The 23988-nt window shown below is 36.8% G+C and overlaps 2 protein-coding genes across 2 annotated transcripts in view; one reads left to right on the plus strand and one right to left on the minus strand.

Moving 5' to 3' along the window:
* LOC134815055 (zinc transporter ZIP1-like) overlaps positions 1–17422 on the plus strand; it is an 83931-nt gene extending 66509 nt beyond the window's left edge. Inside the window, exons 2-9 of the mRNA XM_063823514.1 lie at positions 12456–12694; positions 12875–13033; positions 14277–14319; positions 14521–14591; positions 14742–14923; positions 15158–15282; positions 15735–15832; positions 15972–17422. Of these exons, the coding sequence (XP_063679584.1) occupies positions 12464–12694; positions 12875–13033; positions 14277–14319; positions 14521–14591; positions 14742–14923; positions 15158–15282; positions 15735–15832; positions 15972–16058 (996 nt within the window). The 5' untranslated portion in view covers positions 12456–12463 and the 3' untranslated portion in view covers positions 16059–17422. The remainder of the gene's footprint in view (positions 1–12455; positions 12695–12874; positions 13034–14276; positions 14320–14520; positions 14592–14741; positions 14924–15157; positions 15283–15734; positions 15833–15971) is intronic.
* Positions 17423–19375: 1953 nt separating this feature from the next.
* On the minus strand, positions 19376–20742 carry LOC134815024 (uncharacterized). Its single transcript, XM_063823466.1, has one exon. The coding sequence runs from the start codon at positions 20529–20531 to the stop codon at positions 19692–19694; it is 840 nt and encodes a 279-aa protein (XP_063679536.1). The 5' UTR covers positions 20532–20742; the 3' UTR covers positions 19376–19691.
* Positions 20743–23988: the final 3246 nt, after the last annotated feature.

The following is a 23988-nucleotide window of genomic DNA, read 5'->3' on the forward strand; positions in this document are numbered from 1 at the left end:
GCCTAGGTATGAGTTCCAAAAGGGCCTGGGTCAGGGTCCCGAAAGGGCCTGGGTCAGGGTCCGGTCCCGAAAGGCCTGGTCACGGTTCACGAAAGGGCCTGGGTCCACGTCGGTAACTGGGTACGTGGCCTAGTATGAGTTTCAAAAGGGCCTGGGTCACGGTTCCGTAAGGGCCCTGAGTCTCGGTCCTAAAAGGGTCCTGAGGCACGGTCCTAAAAGGGCCCGACTTTAATTTTTTGGTTTTTTCACTCGAAAATCTTAACGCGAAAATTTTCAAGATTTATGCGAAATTACGCGGAAAAATGCTAGATTAGGCGGAAATATGCAGAAATTACAAAATGAGCGGAAGTGTGCGGAAAACAATAATTATGCGGAAATGTGCGGGGGAAAACGGTAATTGTGCGATCCCGCAACCCTTCGCAACCTAATATGTGCCTCTGATTTTCTATTTCAAGGGGTCGTTCTGCCTGGACGGAACGGAATATCTCTACCTTTTTACTAATGTCCGTCCATTCCCAAAACTGAAAGTTATTAAAACGTTAAAAACTTATTATTTAAAAATTTTATAGAATAACGGGCGATTTTTTATTTTAAAACTAATTGATCTTTTCGAAAATTCAGAAAAGTATCTTAGCCTTATTTCAGAAACCATATATTAAGATATGTAAAGTTTAATCCATATTGTCTGAGAGATTCATGGCTGTGTCATCTATTGCAAAACTTTATGATCCGCCACATCTCTCCAGAAAAAGCGTTGCATTTGGTTACACTCGCTGGGTCTCCCGCGGGGGCGGAGGTCATCTCTTATGATGATCACCTTCAATTAAACTCAACAGTCACACCTCCTGTTACCTTGCTGATTTTTAATCCTGTTGTTTAGACACGTTTGGGCCCCAATATGGTTTTTTGGCCTCGGTGGAAGCCCATATATTTGGATCTGGAATGTGCGGGCGATGGTGAACCTGAAGCTCTGTATCTGATACATGAAAGTTAGAGTGACCTTCGTGTTGTGTCTTTGATGTTGATTTTCCATATTGCATTAGATAGGCCCTCCCATGGGTACCTTTTCTATTTCAAGGGGTCGTTCTGCCAGGACAAAAGGAATCCCTACCTTTTTCTACTGTCGGCCATTCACAAACTGCACGTTGGAAGGTTATTCAGTTGTGATCTCTTGTACTTGCTGCGAACACTTTTTAATTCGTATCTCATAGCACGTTTAAACTACTTCCTGAAAAAACGCGCGATTAAAAACCACTAACCTGTTTTTCAACTTAAAATAATGCATTTATATTCTATAAAACTTACCTTTCTGAGGCAATAGTTTCACTCCGTTTGTAGCAAGTAATATGCTAATGTTAGAGCAAATGCATCTCACCAAACAGCAGACCTCCAGGTATCACATGTGGGGTTTCACTTCTGGTATTGGCTTCATTCCCGTTCCTTTTCCTTATTCTTTATATTATTTTTTTTATATAGTTTAATGGATGTTTACCTGGCTTGGGTTATAGAATCTGGCTGAATCATTAAATATACACATGAATTTTGGTGACCATTTTGCTGGTATTTTCAAGGGGAAACGAAGTGGTCGATATCAGCACTATCTTAAATTGAGTTAGATATAGGCCTATGTGGATACCAAAATTCACGCCGCGAAGGGCCACTACATCAGTCCTCTTGGCCACGTATTCAATCGTTCGAACAAACTAAATTAAATTATTGGAGCAGCTTTAATTAAGACTATGGTTGTTCACATATTATTACGTAATCAGCTGAGGTGGGAGAGGGGTTTCCAAATGATTACGCTAGTGTAATTTCGACACAATAGCTATGTGTAAAAATGATTACGGAGGGGGGAGGGGTTAAACATTGTCCATGATTACATTATATGTGCATTACGACTCCTTACTGAAGTAATTACGGAATTTAATTTTCTTGCCAAAAGCAGGAAACGTTTTATAGAATAATTCGTGCGTATTTAAAATAAATATTTTGGAAAACGCTTATTTTTACCTCCAAATTGGTAGAATTGTCATGTGCAAAACACTGGGGAGTAACTCTGGAATTGAAGAGGGCAAGTTGTTGGGGCTCCGTGCTTTGATAGGATTAGCAGTTCTTGGTGATTTTGTTCTTAGGGCGTGGAATCCAGTGGCCATTCAGATCATGAGGTTATTGTCATCATCTAGAGGAAAAAGACCCAGACGTTACGCATTCCACCTCGTTGTGGTATTTTATACAATAGTTGTCACAAGTTCGCATGAAGTATTTTCGAGAAAAATGGTTATGACTAAAGTTAAGCTGGCAAAATTCTACGAGGGAAAGCAGCTAAGAGTTGCTCTCTCGATGGTGAGGTCGACTCAATATTCCAAGTCCTTGTTTGAATCCATTTGTAGGGACAGCCGACGACTTCAACGTTTGTTAAAAACCAAATACCCTTTTCCGGGAAAGCTTATACGATCTGTGGTAGATCTAAAAGGTTTAAAGGCAGGTTCAGGTAGGATTTTACAGATATGTCACTGGTAATGGTACTGTCACGGACTTACCCAAGATAGCAAAGTAGAATGAGATATAACACATTAAAAAAGTGTTGCTTTTAAAAGTATTAGCTCTTAATCGTCGAGGAATTTAAATCATTGGGTTTCCTTGCGGAATACTTACACTTTTTTACATCATACATTGAAGCAAAGAGGCAAAAAATTGTAGCGTTAAAAGTGCTACAAAGTGTAAGTGCTTTTCGAGATTTTTATTTTATGATACTATATAATGAAGATTTAATAAACCGTCCAAAATATAGCCGAAAAATTCACAGCAGTTGTATTTACGTAATAGTTGTATTCTATGTATGCTAACTATCATTTCAAATTTGGAAAAAAATCTGGTTTTAACGAAGAGTTATAGACGCATCAAAAACTGTCATAAAAATTCATAATGTATGATTGTTAATGGAACCAACAGGTATACAATATCTGAAAGTTTTGCTAATAGCAATTTTGGTTGTGTTAACCCCATGTTATATCAAGCGTTCGTAGGACTGTCCACACGATGTCTTTTTGTAAAAAAAGCTGATCACAATGAACTCTCTACTTGTGCCAAACAATTACAAAACGTCATAGCAATATTGTTATTGAACATTTAAGTCAGTTACAAAAGGTATAAAATGTCAATTAAATAAAAACAAATTAATGAATAGTACAGCAGGTTTAATAATACGTGATACATTATTATATTATTCAGTGACCATGTATGTGTACGGGCAAAAAGTTGCATATCTAAGTCAAACTGTAAAATACCGTTATTAACAGGACTCTTTTCTAGTGTATCATATACAACACAGTAATTATAAAAGATCAAGTAAATACTATAACATCGATTATCAAAAGTGGGTCCTAGGTGTCCTATGTATTTAAGTAGCAGAACCTTTTTATGAGTGTATTCAAATTTAGACAAAATAATTCGAATATTTTTGCTTGAGGTTCGGTTTGTTGGATGTAACACAATTTATTAAATGATCTGAATATATTGCAAAAGACCACCCACTTTTATATTAACCGAACAGTTGCGAGGAAAATTAGCTCAAGGTAATTTAGGAACAGGTCGAATAATACAGGAATTTTGGTTTTTGAAAGAGTATTGAAGACACAAAAAGTTCCATTAGGAGCTGATTTCTGTTTTCCAATTTTATCCACTACCCAATATAAAATTTCGTTTTGTATTTGTTAATGCTTTGTTCCGATATCTACTATCACTGTTGTGTTGTATTGTACCTTTTAAACCGGCATGAACTATCAATATCTGCTGTGATTTGGGGTTCATATGAACTCTATAAGTGACAGTGGTAATTACGACTATATGAGTCTTATAGCTGTATACCACCACCTTTCTACAACAATCAATAATCTTTTCTAACTATTTGAATCGTTCATTATAAACCGCTATTTGAATGATCCATGTGTATTATCTAAAGTAGTGATAGATAACAAACCCCTCCGTATATAGTTTCTACTAGTACTGGAGACAAGGACTGTTACAAGTTCAAATCATTTCTTTTTTTTAAAGACCTGTTCGATTAATTTTAGGCAGATTCATTTGTCACAATCTGGCGTATTTATGGGTTACCAGTCAAGGTGATTTTATCATAGGTATTGAGATGGTTCAGAGCTGCTGAAACCCTCACGACTGTATAAAAACCAGTCCTCAGGGGCTCCAATGCTCTCATCTACGAAGAAGAAACTAGCCCTAAACTCTGTTTCTAATTGTATGTAATTAGTAACATAAGAACGGTGATGAAATAAAAGGATAACCGATTGACTGGTACGGTTATTCTGGCTGATTTCTTTGTGATCAGAAGCTATGCAGTATGATACTAAGCTGCGTGTCACCAGTGAAACTGATGAGGGAAATATAAGGACCCCGAATATTTGTTGTAGACCTCAACCATAGAATGATATTTTAGTGTCGTTCATATAATTTTAAAATGTTCAATCTGTAAAAACGTTGTTGTTATTTGGCTTGCAGGTTTGTACTCTTATTCGTCTGTGACCCACACAGTTTTGTTCATCAAAAAGCAGTTTCTGTTGAATAAAATACAAATCTCCAAATATGCACTAATAACAATACCATTAACTGGACAGATTTAAACTTATTAACCTAGAAGTTTGGTTAATGTAAGTGTTTAGTTATATAAATTTATCTGATGAGTTAGCAGAATATATCAATATGTGATTAAATCTATCCAGTGAAGCTTTATCTTTAAACTTTTAAATCAGTGGATATCTTGAAAATGTTATGAGATGAGTGGTGGGTTTTGAAGGAAATTGTTTTTTCGACGTAATTGAACTAATCCGTACTGTACTTTTGCTGAATTTTGACAAATTTCTCTCCGGAGAAATTACTGCACCTTGATAACAGCCACATCATGTTTGAAATATGGTAAGTCATTCTTGTTTTAGTTTTTTTTTACGGTATAAAATTCATAAAAATTCATCTCTCTGTAGTGATGTTTTGTAATCGCGCTCTCTCTCACTCGCTCTCACTCTTCACTGCACTCGCACATCACTCTCTCTCTCAGATTCTCTCGCTTTTTGAACTTTCGTCGCTCTCTTAGTGATCGCTACATAGCAAATTGATATTGCATAATTAAAAATCTTATCATTTTTATTACCAAAACTAATACTTGCAAAATTCCACATCAAATTTACGATCGGTCCAGCTGCATTTACAATCTAGTCCAAAATTATCCATCTAATCTGAACTGGTTTATATTTTTCATAAAATACACGCTTCGTAACGTTTAGTGTGTGTGGCACTCTCTTCTGTAGTGAGTTTGGCGCGTGTGTTGAACGTTATTTGGGTTAGGTCACCGATTACCCCACTGTTACACACTCCTTTTTTTTATTCAAGATAATAATGTGCAAACAGTTTATTTTCATATATTTTCATTTTGCACAACTCCTACCTATTTCATATCACGATCGAACTATCGTCCCTAATTTTCACGTGGATTGGTGATGTTACGCCCACTAGAAATAAGACCAGCTTTCTGATCTTCGTCACGGCATTAGTGTGGTAGGATGTGAGTATAGTGAGTGTGTGATCCAAGCAAATAGCTGACTATATAAGCTATTCCATCACATACGCTTACTCGAGCGTTATTTGACAGGTATTGAACGGCGGACAATAATTTTGAAGCACTTTAAAATGAACGCTTGAAGGCATTCATAATCAGTATTTAATTTAACTATTCTGATCGGTCTTTATTTGAACGGACATCAAAATTAAAGTTAGGGCCTCGAGCCTCCAATTAAAATTAGTTCAAATAATGTCCGATAAGGTATTTCACGTTAACCTTGTTCCTGTCTCCATATGATATCCTGTTTTTATGTTTTACGTGTACGATTACCAATTCTTGTGAAGTTAATTGCAATTTTACGCTTTTGTATTACCGCGACCCTACCACCCACGCTAGCCTCCTTTCGCATTAGCGCCATCATATCTATCTGAATTTTCGATGCAGTCTTACGGTGGTTGTGAGTTGCAGGTTGTGTGTGATAATATATCTAACAATAATATTCACATAAACATGTAAATTTTAGAACCAGTAAACTGGCAATATTGCACTAAAACTCCTTAGTAAAGTAAAAAAAAAAAAAAAAGTTTACATGATAACAAAGGGAAAAGAGTTGACAGGAGGAACATCAGTTTCAGAAGCCTTTTGGTTTTACGGAACTACTTAATTAAGGCTACCACATTATTTCAATGATATTTTAAAAAAAGTTTATCTTAAAGTGTAACAATGTTCCAGTTACTGTTTACAGATAAACCAAGTTGTAATTGATATCCTTGACATTTTTTACTGGAAGCGTTTACAAATACGTCACCTGGTAACGAATGAGGGATAATTGTTGTATAAATGCCTCTTCCATACAAAATAGCAATTATAACAACAAAATATATATAAACAGTAAATCAAATATTTTCGGTTCACTTGAACAGGTGATTACCCGAGTTTATACGACAACAGTTTTCAAGTCCCTCCATCTTCTAGTGAACCCACAATGTTGTTTGTAGTTGTCCCCATGAAATGTAGAATGATGGTGTGTTTGGCAACAATCATCTGTGTTATGGGATCTCCTGTGTTGTTGTTGCTTTCAGGGTTCCCTCGTTGTTATTATGATATCTTTCCAGGTGGCCCTCCTTCTGAACTTGCAATATGTTTACCGTGAAAGTGGAATGTTGCGTGTTTACTCACCGTATCTTTCTTCTCCTGAGATTCAATCCATTTTCTGATTTCTTCTTTACACTCAATAGTTCTCCATTTAAAACGATGGTATTTGAGAATCTTAGTGGGAGCTGTTCTGCACCAAATCAGAAATTTTTCCTTCCATGCAACTTCTTTGTAGAAAGTAATAATTTTCACAGAGTCTACAAATTCTTCAAACTTGTGTGTGAGGAAATTTCATCAGTTTCCTTAATAGGTTCGTTACAAAGTTTTTATTTTCTTTTCCACCTTACTACAATAGCTACAACACCAGGACTCAGTTTCATCATCAGTGATAGCGTTAATAATGCGAACAACTCACAAGTGCTTTGCAGTATTGATAAGGTCAGAGTTGTCCTCTAAATGAAAATCCAATATCAGGGAAGTAGCAACTGATGACTGTGCACTTGTGGTAGTTTGTATACTTTTTTTCATCAGACCATTCTATTTCACTACGATCAGAAACGGGAGTGATCAATATATCACTGTCCTTAGCCTCTCAAGTTTTCAGCTGTCTTTTATATTGGTGGGTAAAACAGTCTTTAATTCTCCTCATGAAACCTTTCAATGAACACTTGTTTAGTTCCCCTGACTCGCTCTTCTCATGTATTCCTAGTATACAGTAAAGACAAGGTTTCATGACTTGAAGTCAGTAGTTAAAGTCCGTTGAGAGAAGAATCTTTTTTTCCGTTTATCTTCATCTCCTTTTTAGGAGTGGACTTGACTGTATTGTTCATTCTACTAACGTGTATAGTGTGTCCCATGTGTTTAAATCGAGTGTTAACGTTCGCCGATTGAGGCTTTCCTTTCTTGTCTGGGTTTTGTACTGTGAAGTAAAATAAGGAGCAGCAGAGCAATATATAGATTAAGTGCTACTGATACATAGCCAAGGTACTTTATCCAATCTCAATAGCTTCTAGCACGACGATACTTGCTAACACTGTCACCATGGATACTTCAACGAGATGAAACGTGTAGATGATGAAAAGTACAGTGGTGCTCTCAGGTGATTCTGTGTGGTTCACTATCAGGGACAGCAAAATCTATGGGATGTCTTAGATTGACAATGAGCCTTTCACTCCACGATAAGCACAGTTTTCAGCACAAATCGTCCTAAAGTGACTAATGTTGAGTCTGACCACCACCCTCTTCCAATATGTAGTCCCATGTTACACACTTCCTCTGAGGGGATTCGCATTCATATGCATCATCTCTTGTGATAAGCTGATAAGTGAATTATCAGTGTATATCATGTGTAGTCCAATCCAGCAGCAATATCCAAGTCTTGTTGATTACGCTGATAAGGTGTCGAATTAGGCGCATCATGAGGCGAGGTAATTTCAGCAGTAAATTTGCTATGAATGAAAACCAAGATTTCGTCTGTATCCGTGAGGGTACTACATTTACCATACAGCTGCACGACATATCTTTTCAAAACCAGATAGTTTGTATGTTAAAGTGACGATTGGCCGTTTACACTGTCGTACAATACGTCAAGTAGATTTTTGACTCGTCCTCTCTGGAAAACAACGTTTTGTAGAGTATGATTATTTTTTTACAGTACACGGTACATTTTTCCAAAATCTTCTCTGTACGGTCAAGCCGGCAAAAATGAAACTTCTTTTCGATCTCTTCACTCAACATCTGACTTGTCTGTGTAGAGCCAAAACAACTCAAATGCAGGGAGACCGGGTGTAGTGGAACTGGTATAACACTTCGCTCTCATAAAAAGTATGTATTGCTGAGAGATATCAAGACCTATGTTACCATAATTTAATATATTGTCCCTATTAATCCTCTACATCTCATCCTCGATCAAACTAAATTATCTAAAACCAACAAAAAATACTCACATTATAACGATGTGTGTAGTGTGTGTGTTAAAAAAACGAATAATAGAAAACCCCCCCCCACTAATATCCGGGTATACTTTTCTCTCTAGTTAATCTTAAATCTCAGACCTATTTTAATAATCTAATACATTACAACGATATAAGCACACAAAATTTCAATAATACCCCCCAATCCCCCCTGAGCCAACACGAAATGCATCACTTAGTCGACACTTGTGCTTCTTTTCCACGCAACTAAAATATTTGTTTATAATATCAGCAGCAGTCTTAGATAACTCATCATTCTTACCCAGTACAGTATTACTCCCTCATTTAAATCACATGTTTTACTAGTTACTTGGTGACCAACTGAGGGTTGTTACACGTGAGCCTTAAAACAATAGACCGAAGTATTTTATATCGACATTCCTCTGATAGTAGATCAGATTTTAACAACTTAAAACAAGCGTCTGTAAACTGTTGTGTAGAGAAATGTTCGTGTAATAAATACCATGCTGTCAGCAGATATTTTGATACAACCACAGGTCTCCTCCAAACACTTACCTTATCTGCACAATTGTTTAATAAGCAGTAAGTAGTACAGGTATTTATTATACCTGTTCACTGATAACACTAGCTATCTGTCATTGATATCAACACTACTTGTCATGTTCGTTAACATCCCCAACACGTTACACACTATGTCATTATCTTCTCGCTCAAGGTCTCGATCAGTGATGGTTATTAACAAGGATAACACCGTGTTTTAGCCAGGTAGAGGCGGGTTAGTGTTTGTTACGATATGCTTACTCTTAAAGTTGCAGTGATATTGTACAATAACCTCTTATCGTGAATTGTGTTTACACTCTGTAATTAAGAGATTAAACGATGCCTTTCCTGACCAGTAATCGTTTATCTTTATTATTCCCTCGTACCGCTACTCTCCTGATGATGTAGGTAAGGTCCCTCCGACACTGTAGTTCAGTGTTATCCTCATACAACTCACAGAACTTGTCCATAAAGTTTATTGTTACTAGTTCACTGATAACTTGTTTTTTTACATCTTCCTCACTTGCAGGTATTTCTTTCATATTGTAGTAACTTGCTTATCTCTTGTGAGGGTAAAATTGTTTATAGGTACAAGTATTTCTAACAGTTCTGAGCTCTTTACGGTGGTTAAGATATTTATGATGGAGTATCGTTTCTAGCACGATTACTTACTTCTTCTTGTACTATAGATTTAATAATGTCTCTGACAAATATCCGAGCTGCTTCTTAAATACAACTAATTTTTCCTGCATGTCTTTCCCCACAGTCTTTGGGAATCAGGTGTCCATGAGAAACAATACTACTTCATGTAGTGCAACGTCTCAACATATCATCATTATTCCCCCCACTTAACAAATAATTTCTTTTTCTTGCTGCACACCATCTTTTACAAGACTTGGTAGCTTGTACCATGTTATCTTTACATGATATGTCACTGAGAACTGTTACCATGTTCTAGTATTGTGTAGGAGAAGTCGTCTGATTCTGTTACAGTTTTCCAGTATTCAACTGGTGAGATTCTACTATCCACTATAGATTTGTCGTCTGGTTGTGTCCCCTTGCAAATTGGTGCTTTCTGAGGAGCAACCTTCCACAATTCCATCATTACTTCGCCACTTAACAAGTAATTTCTTTTATCTTGTTGTACAAAACCATCATTTACAAGACTTGGTAGTATGTACCATGTTATCTTTCGCATGATATGTCTATGAGAAATGTTTACCTTGTTCAGTATTGTGGTATGAGTCTTTGATTCATGTACAGTTTTCAGTATGAACTGGGAGATTTACTATTCCTCTATAGATTGTCGATTCTTGTTGATGTCCCATCAGTGCATATTGTTGCTTCATGTTAGGTAACGTCTTCACAATATTATCATTACTCTCCACTTAAAAGTAATTTTTATCTTGTTGTACATACCATCTTTTACAAGACTTGGTAGATGTACCATGTTATCTTCATATGATATGTCACTGAAAACTGTTACCATGTTCAGTATTGTGTATGAGTCGTCTGATTCTGTACAGTTTTCCAGTATGAACTGGGTGATTTATATCCACTATAGATTGTCGATTTGTTGTGTCCCACCAGTGCATATTGTTGCTTCACGAGAGCAACCTTCCCCAAAATATCATCAGTACTTCTCCACTTAACAAGTAATTCTTTTATCATGCTGTACAACCTTCTTTTACCAAGACTTGGCAGATGTACAAGTAATCTTTAATGATATGTCTCTGAGAAACGTTACCATGTTCATATTCGTGTTCAGAGTTCGTCAAGATTCTCTACGTTTCCAGTATGAAAATGGGAGATTTCTACTATCCACTCTAGATTGTCGATCTTGTTGCGTCCCATCAGTGAATTGTGCTATCATGCGGAGCTACCTCTCCACAATAACATCCATACTTCTCCTCTTAACAAGTTATCTTTTATCTTGCTGTACAACCCATCTTTTACAAGACTTGGTAGATTGTTACCATGTTATCTTTACGTGATATGTCTCTGAGAACTGTTACCATGTTCAGTATTGTGTATGAGGTCGTCGTCTGATTCTGTAAAGTTTTCCAGTATGAACTGGGAGATTCTACTATCCACTATAGATTGTCGATCTTGGTTTGCGTCCATCAGAGCATTTTCCATAACAAGTAACTAATCAACGAGTCACCAGAATTGTGTTCTCTATTGATTGATTAAACTTTGTGTTTTTTTGACCTTGTGTAAATTATACTATTTTGTTTATAAGTTTATATTTCCTACAGCTGTACAGTGTACGTACTTCATATTGAGTCATTATTAGCTTTGATTTTAAGTCTTAATCAAGGGGCCATCTACTTAGGAGTTAGGACGTCCGGCAAATAGGGAGGGGGTGGTTTTGGAATTACGGACAAATCTGGACTGGGGGAGGGGGTGGTTTCTGAAAATCTGGACGTCCGGAAATTTTGGCATAATTAACAAAACTGTCCCATTTATTTCAACTCTTTGAATTTTATTTCAACTCTTTGAATTTTATTAACAATGAATTCGAGTTGATTTTATTTGTACTCTTAAATTTAAAAGTAGCTTGAAATCCGGACGTCCGGAGGAGGGGGTGGTTTTGAAAATTCGGACACACCCGGACAGGGAGAGGGGGGTGGTCTGAAAATCTGCGATTTTGGCGGACGTCCAAAGTAAATGGCCCCTAACGGGTACACGCTACGTGTTTAAATCCATACGATCAACGATGTGACCAGCATTTCCGGCCTATATTTTATACCATTAGGTATATGATTTTTATCTGATAATTAACTTAGGTGTTCCGACACGGTAAGGGCACGAATTCTCTGGGTAGAACGAAGGTTATAATATAACTGATCTAATATAATTTATATTAAATCAGTAAAAAAAGTCATCAAGAATGTTCTCCGTTTAAAAACCATGAGCAATGAATGGATCAGAACAAACCGTAAAATAAGTACGAACCCCGAGTTTAAACTGGTCAAAAGTGAGCACTTTCTGGTAAACTCGCTCAAGAGCTAATTGTTCCCATATTATCTTATCTCTGTTAAATTTCATCTGTTGTCACTCAAGCCCAGAGAATTAAAATATTAAATATCAGCTGATAACAAATTCTCGCAGTAAAATGGATGCTTATTGGTACCCTATTATGCATCTAATTTCGATTTTCTTTTTATAGCGAAAATGTTGGCCTTGTATCTGCTTGTTTGTTGATCTGGCGGCTTGTGGGTTTAAAATGAAATGGTTTATGAACCTGACCCTATTCCTGCTCTTGATTTGTAACATTTACATATTTTACGATATAATAAAAGGTCTCCAACTCCAAGCGGCTGAGATGTACTGGTACCTATCATCAATGGTACGGTCGGACGTCACAGAGGAATCACGTGATTCAATAGGAGCTAAATGTGGTGGAATTGTTGTGATGTTCTTATTACCGTTTCTGTTTGGGCTAGCTCCAATCAAAGCAGCGAAACTAAAAAACGCAGCTAGATATACGAATATTGCAAGTTGTTTCGGAGGGGGTGTTTTCTTCGGAACCTGCTTCATGCACTTGATACCTGAGGTAATTGTAAGGGTAATGAGGGTTTTGAATTTCCTTTATCATGATCAATGATATACGTACATCGCAACTATTGGACAACTGGCAGCTTGGTAATATATAAATCAACCATTAACAAAATAAATTTCACCATATATACCACCATACGTAAAAATTCGAGCTAAAAATAGTTTCCCTTTCCAGGTAGCAATAGAGATAAACATATGGCGGGACACCAGCGACAACAAGTTTCTGAAATCTCTACCAATAGCAGAGATATTGGAATGTGTTGGTTTTGTAGCCATACTTCTGGTGGAGAGCATTGCTCATGGGATGCATCCTAAAGTGCAGCCTGCTCCGGAGGTAACACTGTCAGATTACAGCTACTTAGTTACTAAATCAGTTATAGTCACTAAGTTACTACATTAGTTATAGTCACTTAGTTACTAAATCAGTTATAGTCACTTAGTTACTAAATTAGTTATAGTCAATAAGTTACTACATTAGTTATAGTCACTTAGTTACTAAATTACCTTACAAGACATATTTATGGCGGCCTAATTTGCGACGACCGAAATTTTGGCGGTCCGAAAATATGGCGAAATTGAACAAAAACCGTCAAATTTCGGACGTCACAGAAAATAAGGGTATTTTTCATCATTTTTTGTGACAGTAAGCAGTAAGGAAATTTCTGAAATTCGGTAAAATCATGTTCAAACTTAGTCTGTATTAAGACTGTAAGACTTTCATGTTAGCACATACATGTATTTTAATGCAAATTTAAACTGTATTGCTTGACATTCAATTCGTCATTGGTGTGGTGATAATTTGTCCCAAGATGCCAGAATTTATTTATTTATTTTACTTGATATTACTTTTTAGAAACAAAATAAAGCAGTGAAGGCACAGTCATTGAAATAAGCTAAAAGATAATGCGACGGATTCTATTACGACGACCGAAATTTTGGCGGTCCGAAAATATGGCGAAATTTTCGGAAAACCGCCACATTTCGTACGTTATAAATATGTCTTGTAAGGTAGTTATAGTCACTTAGTTACTAAATTAATTATAGTCACTTAGTTACTTAATCAGTTATAGTCACTTAGTTACTAAATCATTTATAGTCACTTAATTACTAAATTAGTTATAGTCACTTAGTTACTAAATTAGTTATAGTCACTTAGTAACTAAATTAGTTATAGTCACTTAGTTACTAAATTATTTATAGTCACTTAGTTACTAAATCAGTTATAGTCACTTAGTTACTAAATCATTTATAGTCACTTAGTTACTAAATCATTTATAGTCACTTAATTACTAAATCAGTTATAGTTACTTAGTTACTAAATCAGTTCAACTTATTTACTAAATTGCGCACATGCCCCAAGTGGCCGACTTAAGTCTTGTGAAATAAGAAAATGTCATATTCGACTAAATAGCCTGCATCAGGGTGGTCAACTCCAGATAAAGGGGCTACAGATAATAACTCTGGACGTTTCTTATTTGAAACTGCTAATATTTAATCCATACCCAGAGATCGTATCAATCATTACATTATACACCATTTAAGTAACTGTCAGCTAATTTGAAATTTCTCGTCTTCAGAAAGACTCTGGAAGAGTAGAAGAAGTATCACCAAAAGCAAATGGTCAGTCCCATTCACATGGCAAAACTTGATCGTATGTAATTGTAATGATAAGACTGATGTTTCAAATTGTCATCCGTAACGCCCCCCCCCCCCTCCTCTAGTGCACACATTGTCCACTCCTATAGTGTCTGTGTACCACTAACACGCTAGAGGAGAACCTGTTTTATTTAACAATTATGTATAACCTTTTATACTTTTCAGATACTGCTGAAGCAAATGTAGAATTAGAACAGCCTAAATTAGCGTTGAAAGAAACGTTGGAGCAGCCCAAGGTACCGTGCAGTTCAATTATTCGAGAACATTTGTAACTTTTGGACACACCCATTTTACAATTTTGTCTTGTTTGAACTCTCAAACATGCGCTAAATTCAGACGTATAGACTACTTCGCTAATTTTTTGAAATGAAAGCGTATTTTTTCAGAAGCAAAAAGTAGGAGTACTGATATTTGCTTTAGCGGTGCATTCTGTGTTTGAAGGACTTGCAATTGGTGTGGAATCCAAGACTTCGGTCTTTCTTCAACTTGCTGGAGCAATACTAATACACAAATGCGTGGTGGCGTTTGCTGTGGGAACAAAGCTGTTAGATGCTGGATTGAAGTTGAAGTGAGTTTTACACAAAAAAGGTGTCATTGAAATCCCTTTAATCAGCAAAATGATTTTATGAGTTGTAAATTATGAATGAAAATATTACAAAGGTTGTGTTATTTAATATCTCTGGTCGATGATATCATCAATGCGACTCGGCCCCACTACACAAACGAAGGTGGATGGATCTATCCTAATGAATTTGATCACAAAAATATCATCCAATCTTTACTGACACCAGATATTTCTCAGGGGGATAATGATAAGCTTGTCTATATTTTGTGTAGCTACCCCTATAGGCATTGCTCTTGCCATTGGACTGTTGGAGCTTCTTGCTGTGACCTCGGGTTCCCGGACTACTATTTCTCTTGTGTCAGGTTCGTTGATATGTTGGTTTGTTGATACTTGATATGTTGATATGTTGATATGTTGGTATGTTGGTATGTTGATACTTGATATGTTGATATGTTGATATGTTGATATGTTGGTATGTTGGTATGTTGGTATGTTGATACTTGATATGTTGGTTGTTGGTTTGTTGATACTTGATATGTTCATATGTTCATATGTTCATATGTTGGTTTGTTTGCTTTCGGAAATGGTGTCACATCATGTTAGTTGATATGTAAGAATTTATAATTCGCGTTGTTTCAATTGATAGGACTGTAATGGTGACCTGTTACTGGCAACGTTGAACGATTACGTTTGGTACAAGGTTAAAATTGGGCCGTAGTTTGGGTCACTGCAATATTAGAATTAAACAAGTATTTTTGATTCAAATCTTTTTGGATAAATTGAACATGAATTACTAAGAATTTATCCGCTACAGGTTTGATACAGGGTCTGAGTACAGGTTTCTTCCTTTATATCACATTTGTTGAGATGATCTGCGATGAGATCAGGGATGGCAAAGATATGATGCTGAAGGTACGATCCTCAACCACCTTTCTCAAGCACCTATCGCACATTTTACTTGTCTTAATTTTTCACGATTTTAACAAAGCAGGATGTTTTTCGTAACGAAATTGAAAGTATAACAACGAGTTTATTCAAAATCTATTTTCAGACACTGTTTTTATCGCTCGGTTTGCTGATAATTGGTATCTCAACCGTGGTACACAACTACAGTGATCAACTCGCACTTGCTGATTGAACCTTTCTACAGTTCCTACCTCATCTCATCCTTCCCTCACACCTCGTCCTATCTGACATTAACCTACACTATAACACTCTTACACTACACTACCTCACCATCAAGGTGCACTTTACTCTCAACCTGCTGCCTCTTCACACCTCTGGCCATTAATACCTAGCCTCTAATGGCTGATCTACCTAGAAAGCACCAGACTTAAGAAGTTGTTAAATCGGACCAGAAGTAGGACCACCAGAGCAGATAACGATATTTCACCCTCTTATCCTCATTAGACTTTGTCATTGAAAATAACCCAATCTTGATGTGAAACGACTCCTGCGATTTAATTAATTGTGATTTATCGGAGGGTACACTTTCAATGATACTAATAACTAGAGGTTTCGATGCAAAATTAGAGGAGTTTTTCCAATTACAAATTACAGTAAAACCCCGATTTACCGCAGCCATTCCCTTTCCACCAAATAGGGCTTAACATACACATAGTGTATTTGTAAACAATCGAAAAACCGATTTAACGCAAACTCCGACTTACCGCAAATCCCGATTTACCGCAAACCCCGATTTACCGCGCGGCCTTTTCCTTTCTCTCAAACTGCACGATAAATTGAGGTATTACTGTATCGAAAATATGCTTTCAAATTGATCTGCGTATAGAGATTTATTTATTGTTAATTAAATCCCTCCTTGCACTCGTGCTACTTTTAATTTTTATCGTTACATTATTATTTAGTTTAGCTTTAGTGGCAGAAATATTTATTGAACTGATTTTCTGATTTTATTAGTAATAACCTCAAATAAACTTAGTATAACTGTATTAATTTAATGGGCTTAAACGTATAGATGCAAATTCTGGTGAGGAGTTGAGCTGAGGCATATGTTTTGACACGTGACATTAATGATAAATCAATCAGCTTTCAATATTGACTAATAAACCCCAGAATCACGACTGTCACGTGTCAAAAAAAAGTATGCTTCACCTCCCAACCAGAAACCACAAAAAATGACTGTAGTCTTTTTACTTTTAATGGGATTCATTGATTTGTATGATGGTGCTGACTGGTCGAATTCCTTGCGCAATTTTTCGAATTAATCGACAAATGTCATATTTGAAAATGTCGACCTTATAATTCCTTGTTTTACTTTAAAGTTTTAATATTCCGGTTAATTAGTAATTAGCTAGAGCAAATAGTGATATATTTGAGATTGCAGAAGTGGAGGGTGCCGTCATCGGGTGGTATTTTAGCAAGAGAACGTGACCCGAATTGACGGGCTTGACCCAAAGGCCGGATGTCATTATTTGAGTAAAGCGAGTTGTTCAATAAATTGTCTTTTTGTACATTGTATGTCGAGTAAAGTTTCTGTTGTCCCACATATGTACATTGCATGAAATGCATCTTACCCACCACTTAAAGACCAACTGCAATACTTTCATTTTGCCATACTTAATCTTATATTTACATAACTTATCAGAATGTACGAGCCCTTCTATTGAAAATCTTAGTGGAACACAGCAAGAAAATTGAGGACAATCTTGTGCGAGGGTAGGGACCAAGATATCGTTTCTAACCCAAATTATCTTTAATGCTTCTCATCAGTAGCCACACCTCTTACTCGGTTTCTGAACTGGAATTCTGTTGGCTTCCAGCTGGCCAGACCGAGTATTACCATTTCATCCTTCTAGATAGTTCATCATTATAAATTAAGCAGAAATGTTTATAAATATATGTATACAAGTATACACAGTGGGTCCGGGACTCTAGGGCGTAAGACTCTAGGGCGTGAGACTTTAGGGCGGCGCCCTAACCCTAACCATCACCCTAACCCTAACCCTAACCCTTATCCTAACCCTAACCCTAACCCTAACCCGAACCCAAACCCTAACCCTAACCCTAACCCTAACCCTAACCCTAAGACCCTAGAGTCTCACGCCCTAGAGTCTTACGCCCTAGAGTCCGGACCCCGTAATGTACATACATATGTGATATGACTAATTATAATAACAATAGGTACTGAATAGTGAACTACTGAATAGAGAACCACTGAATGGAGAACTTCTGAATAGTGAACTACTGAATAGAGAACTACTGAATAGTGAACTACTGAATAGAGAACTTCTGAATAGTGAACTACTGAATAGAGAACTACTGAATAGTGAACTATTGAATAGTGAACTACTGAATAGTGAACTACTGAATAGAGAACTACTGATAGAGAATTACTGAATAGTGAACTACTGAATAGAGAACTACTGAATAGTGAACTACTGAATAGAGAACTACTGAATAGTGAACTACTGATAGAGAACTACTGAATAGTGAACTACTGAATAGAGAACTACTGAATAGTGAACTACTGAATAGTGAACTACTGAATAGTGAACTACTGAATAGTGAACTACTGAATAGTGAACTACTGAATAGTGAACTACTGAATAGTGAACTACTGAATAGTGAACTACTGAATAGTGAACTACTGAATAGTGAACTACTGAATAGAGAACTACTGAATAGTGAACTACTGAATAGTGAACTACTGAATAGTGAACTACTGATAGAGAACTACTGAATAGTGAACTACTGAATAGTGAACTACTGGATAGTGAACTACTGAATAGTGAACTACCGAATAGAGACTTACTGAATAGTGAACTACTGAATAGTGAACTACTGAATAGTGAACTACTGAATAGAGAACTACTGAATAGTGAACTACTGAATAGTGAACTACTGAATAGTGAACTACTGAATAGAGAACTACTGAATAGTGAACTACTGAATAGTGAACTACTGAATAGTGAACTACTGAATAGTGAACTACTGAATAGAGATCTACTGAATAGTGAACTACTGAATAGTGAACTACTGGTTAGCTAAATCCAATTTGTTTATCGAGATTCAAGCAATGCTGATATATCTTATTAGTGCATGATAAGTAAAACAGTGAAAGGTTAAAGTATGTTAGTTGTATTTTAATGCATGCATTGTACAATGCCAAGTGGCCAGATGTCATTTGTCAAATAACCTATCAGGTATTTTGAGCAAACTGTAATTTCAGCACTTTAATTTTTAAAGGCATATAACTCAAATTTATAAAACTTTTTTTTAAATGTCGAGCTGCGATACCTGCCAAGTTTCAAAGAGTTTTCATAAAAATTGTAGGAGAAATCTTGGAATGAAGTTGACGAAATTCAATCTACTCATGATTTACATTTTTACTGTTCCAATCCATTTTTGTTTATTTTGTATAATTGGTAACGATAACTTTATTTTTCATTAAGTTTTTATTCAGGGTGGAAATTTTTACAATTTTATTGCTACACGAACCAACAATTCTTACCAGTTTCTTTTTAAGTCTAATCATTTGTTTTTTACAAAGATATCAATATATTGTATAACATGACAATAAAATATTTCATTTAAAACAAGATGGATTTTAAAAATCACAAGACTACCATAGTGCATGATACACATTTTTAAAACGGATAAAAAATAATTTTAAAACCATTTCGGCCATGTTTCTAGTTCTCTTATCTCTCTCAGCCTAAAGAAAATTATCCATAATTTAATTAAACTCAAGTCATTTGAGTTATGAACCACTCAGTTTAAGTCCCGTTAATAAAGTTTAAAGGTAAGATTAAACCATATCTGCGTTGTCAACCAGAATGACCTCTCTGCGCTGTCTTCCATATCCAGGTCGCGTGAATCCAGCTGTCATTTTCATATAAGGGTACGGTGTCAGGTTCTGCTTTGCTAGAGCTGTCTTCAGAAGCTCGAACTGCTTGAGATGTTCTGGATCGTGTCTGTCCCCGCCGTAGGCCCGTATGTAGATTGTAGCGTCGTCCCACTGCTCCACTCTTAGCTGCTCGTCTGTCGAGGCTGGAGGGTTGCTCTGGACGTCTGCAGGAATGTAGAAGCTCATTGTAGCTGCTAGGGTATTACCGTCTTCATCCATCCACCATTTCTTGACGACAGGAACCGCCATATCCATCTCAAGGCCACGGTCGTTCATTGCTCCGCTCCTGTAGCCATGAAGACGGAAGTAGGCCTCCCGATATCCGTTAGGTGATTTCAGGTCAATGTCAGTAACGGTCCAGTTGGCACGCAGAATGATTCTCTCCTCAAATCCGCATCCTGATGACTCGACTTTCTGGAACATCGGGCACTCGTAGGGTCCGCAGATCTCTTCAAGGGGTTTTGGTTTAGGATTTTTTCGGAAATTTCCCTGATCGTCAGGGTTATTTCCAAGATCGTTCGGAGAGCTTCCGTCAGAGTCTTGAGCGTCAGAGTTCATCAGAAACTCGTTGTATCCGGGGTCATTTGAGAATTCCTGGCATTCCTGGTAGCCCTCAGCTTCTTTCCAAGAGTAGTTGTCTTCCTCAATCGTCTGGTACGAATGTTTCGAGTGTGCCCCGGCCCCACCAAGATTGAGAAGTGCGACAGTCAGCAACCCTAGGACTGCGTAGACTCTTGGCATAGCTACAAATATGAAGGTAAAATGAGTAAGGTTCAAACAATTTGAGGAATGTATCACTCAATGTACGTGAAAGTTGAATATTATGTTTCATTTCAAATTTAACTGATCGATACATTAAAATGGAAACAGAGGGACAGAGGGACAGAGGGACAGAGGGACAGAGGGACAGAGGGACAGAGGGACAGAGGGACAGAGGGACAGAGGGACAGAGGGACAGAGGGACAGAGGGACAGAGGGACAGAGGGACAGAGGGACAGAGGGACAGAGGGACAGAGGGACAGAGGGACAGAGGGACAGAGGGACAGAGGGACAGAGGGACAGAGGGACAGAGGGACAGACGGACAGAGGGACAGAGGGACAGAGGGACAGACGGACAGAGGGACAGAGGGAGTGATACAAACAAGTCGAATTGCATAAAACTCTATACTGCACTTACTACCGTTTGATCGATGTATTTCAAGACAAGATAATTAATCATATTCGTTACTGGGGACGCGTTAAAAAACTTGAAAGCAAAAGGTACTAATGGAAGAAACGGAAAATGGGACCAGCTTGCAGTTGGTTATCGAATCAAATTCAGTTTAGAACCAATCGTGTGTTTTTTCTCTGGTATCTAAACTGTTAATTAATCGTGTCGGCAGGAGGGTGTATTAGAATCTGTTCAGACTCAAGATTGTGATAAGTTCTTTTACAATTATATTTGTACCCCATCTAATGTGATTATTTATGATTTTTATCAGAATCCAACAGGAAGCTTACAACACTGAACGCATGAGTGTTTGCCAATGTCCATCCAAAAATATGATGGCAAATTATGCCGATCACTTTTTATCTTTTTATTGTTGACTCTGTTCTCTAATTACGTTAATTAATAACATTACCTTTAGCTGATAACCGCTGCAGACAAATTATCATGCTCCTGGACTAAAATTTACCACATATGATTTGAGTTAAATGATATTTCAATAAATTTTCGTTAGGTTTTTATCGAATTTACCAAATTTATAAGTAAAATTAGAGCACCCTTTTAATTTAACATTAGGAATGACCAAAAGGGATGATGTACCGCCAGAAGCTGAGTAAAATTAAATGTGGACGATGTCAACTTGTCATCCCACTCCGTCTGTGGAGAGAACATACCCTCCAACATGGATCTCTGAGGATTTTAAAGGTAGATAAATACCGACCATCCTTTCTTGAACTAACCAAACACTGTTGCAGGTATTTCTTCTTTTTACATCGCTCCGCGCTCTTGTTCCAGTATACAATCAACCTTCGAGTGAGAGAGAAATTTCAGAAAAAGTGAAACACTTTAGTATCACATTTAGGGTACAAAACTATCAATTAAACCACTTACCAACGGCCGATTAAAAAACTTAAGCTTTTTGGCATCGTCAAAGTTTTGTCGGAAATATACCGAAAAAACCAGTCCCATGGCCATACTTTTTAGTTTTACCATTTTCTTGATTAAGCCGTTCGTAAATTACACACTTTTTGGGGTTATTAATATAGATTTACAGCAAGATTTGGTCACCCTCCAAATCCAATATAATTGTGCAGGGTTTAGGGTATTCGTACTAACCGTGCGGCTACTGAAACTTATTTAATATCATATTACCAATTCGGTTCTCTGGAAGTGGCCGGAAATAAAACATTGTTTGAGAGGTAACACCTCCATGTATGTAGAAGGTTTTCAACCTGCAGGAAATTAAATAATTGTTGTTAATGTTCCCGAACACAAACGAGAAATTAATTACTTTTTTTGAAAAGAACGCGTCCTTATCATTTATTCTCTTCTCTTTGGCATATGATTTACAAACTTCGTTGCTTCATTTTTATGATTTTTGTTTGTCGGCACTCTTTAAGATGGTCATTGGAACTTCGACTAATACTATTACTAGAAGTAGTATCTGTCTGTTTACTTTTCTTCAGTTTATTAAAAGTACGTACTTGTACGATATTTTGAAAAATACGTACTGTACGTACTTCTCATTTTAGAACTTGGAAGCTTAATTCTACTATACTTATCATGCTAACGCGTGAGACAGTACAGCTTGATGAATGGCCTCCGCCCGCCACGCTAACGCGTGGATTTTACCCTAAACTTAAACTTAAAGCCAACGAAAAAATGTGTGATTTTCATTCGCCGAAAGCTGACAAAAGATTTTATTTTTACCTGACATGTTTGGTATTTTAATTGATTACCAATGCCATGGTTTGTTTTAAACACAAAGAACAGACTCATACTATACGGTATATTTCTTTTGAAATTCGTCGATCCAACGCGAAATAAGTATTAAAGGTGATAGATCATAACCACTAGTGCAGATAAAGAAACGTAATTACTAATTGTGGTATAATTGAGAAGATGTGTCAACATTGACCACGACAACTGCAAAATATACATGTACAGATATCATTATTCCAGCAATGGTTAGAATGAACATCTGCCATGCCATCCAAGTGGCAGGTAGCGGCTATTCCGCAATTAAGCTCGCTTATAATTATTTATAATTTTGAGTTACAATTGCTTAACATTAAAAGCGTATATTTTGTGTATGAGCTTATATATAGGGACACGTACATTTCAGTTCGTCTGTTTGCAGTCATCAGTATGTTTTATGGTTTTTTACTCAAAATGTTTTACCAATAGAAACTATTCTGTGGGTAAGGTGACTTTTGTACTTCAGTACGTGTCGAACTAGAGTCCAGGTAGCGTACTGATCTAGCTCGACAGAGTCAAACTTTAGGGTTTTTCGAACTACAGTACGTGTGCCTGGTCAGGTTGCCCAAACAAACATGCCGCCTTATGCAGCGGAAACAAGGGTATTTTTAGCCTTATAGTTTTGTATTACGGATGATTGTAATATGAGCCTAGAAATCCGTGCAAATATTACATTTTCTTGCATATCCAATTTTTATCCATAATAATAGTTGTTTATTTTGTGGCTTACTTTCAAATTTACTTGAACATCTGTCAGTCTTTGACTAACTGAACATTTAATATTAAATCTGGAGATTATTGTGTGGTTTTTGTGACAAAGTAAAAAGCAATGTAACTCAAATCAGAATTATATTTAGGTTTATCATGGCTTGTCAGTGTTTCTGCTAAATCATGATCAAAGATACTTCCGTTTGGTAACTGCAATGTAGCCCACGCACATGATCGCTCTTTTCACCTATTTTATTTACTATACCAATTTTGAGATTAAAATTAACGTAGATCACACAATTAGGGTAACTAACGAATCGTGAGCGGATGGAAAGGACGACTGGCTGAGCATTGATCACATGTCCCAGCGATGGAGAGATGATTGGAAACGTTAGACGGTCTAGTCACCGGTACGGAAATGAGTCTAGAATCTTGCTTGATTTTAAAAATGCGCATAATCGAACGTAGCATCACTTTTCAAAACACTACCCGACGTTTTTTATGTTTCGCTAAGAATTTTATCAC

This window comes from Bolinopsis microptera, chromosome 5, assembly GCF_026151205.1.
Source record: "Bolinopsis microptera isolate Bmic1 chromosome 5, MBARI_Bmic_1.0, whole genome shotgun sequence".
In the NCBI taxonomy this organism is placed as follows: domain Eukaryota; kingdom Metazoa; phylum Ctenophora; class Tentaculata; order Lobata; family Bolinopsidae; genus Bolinopsis; species Bolinopsis microptera.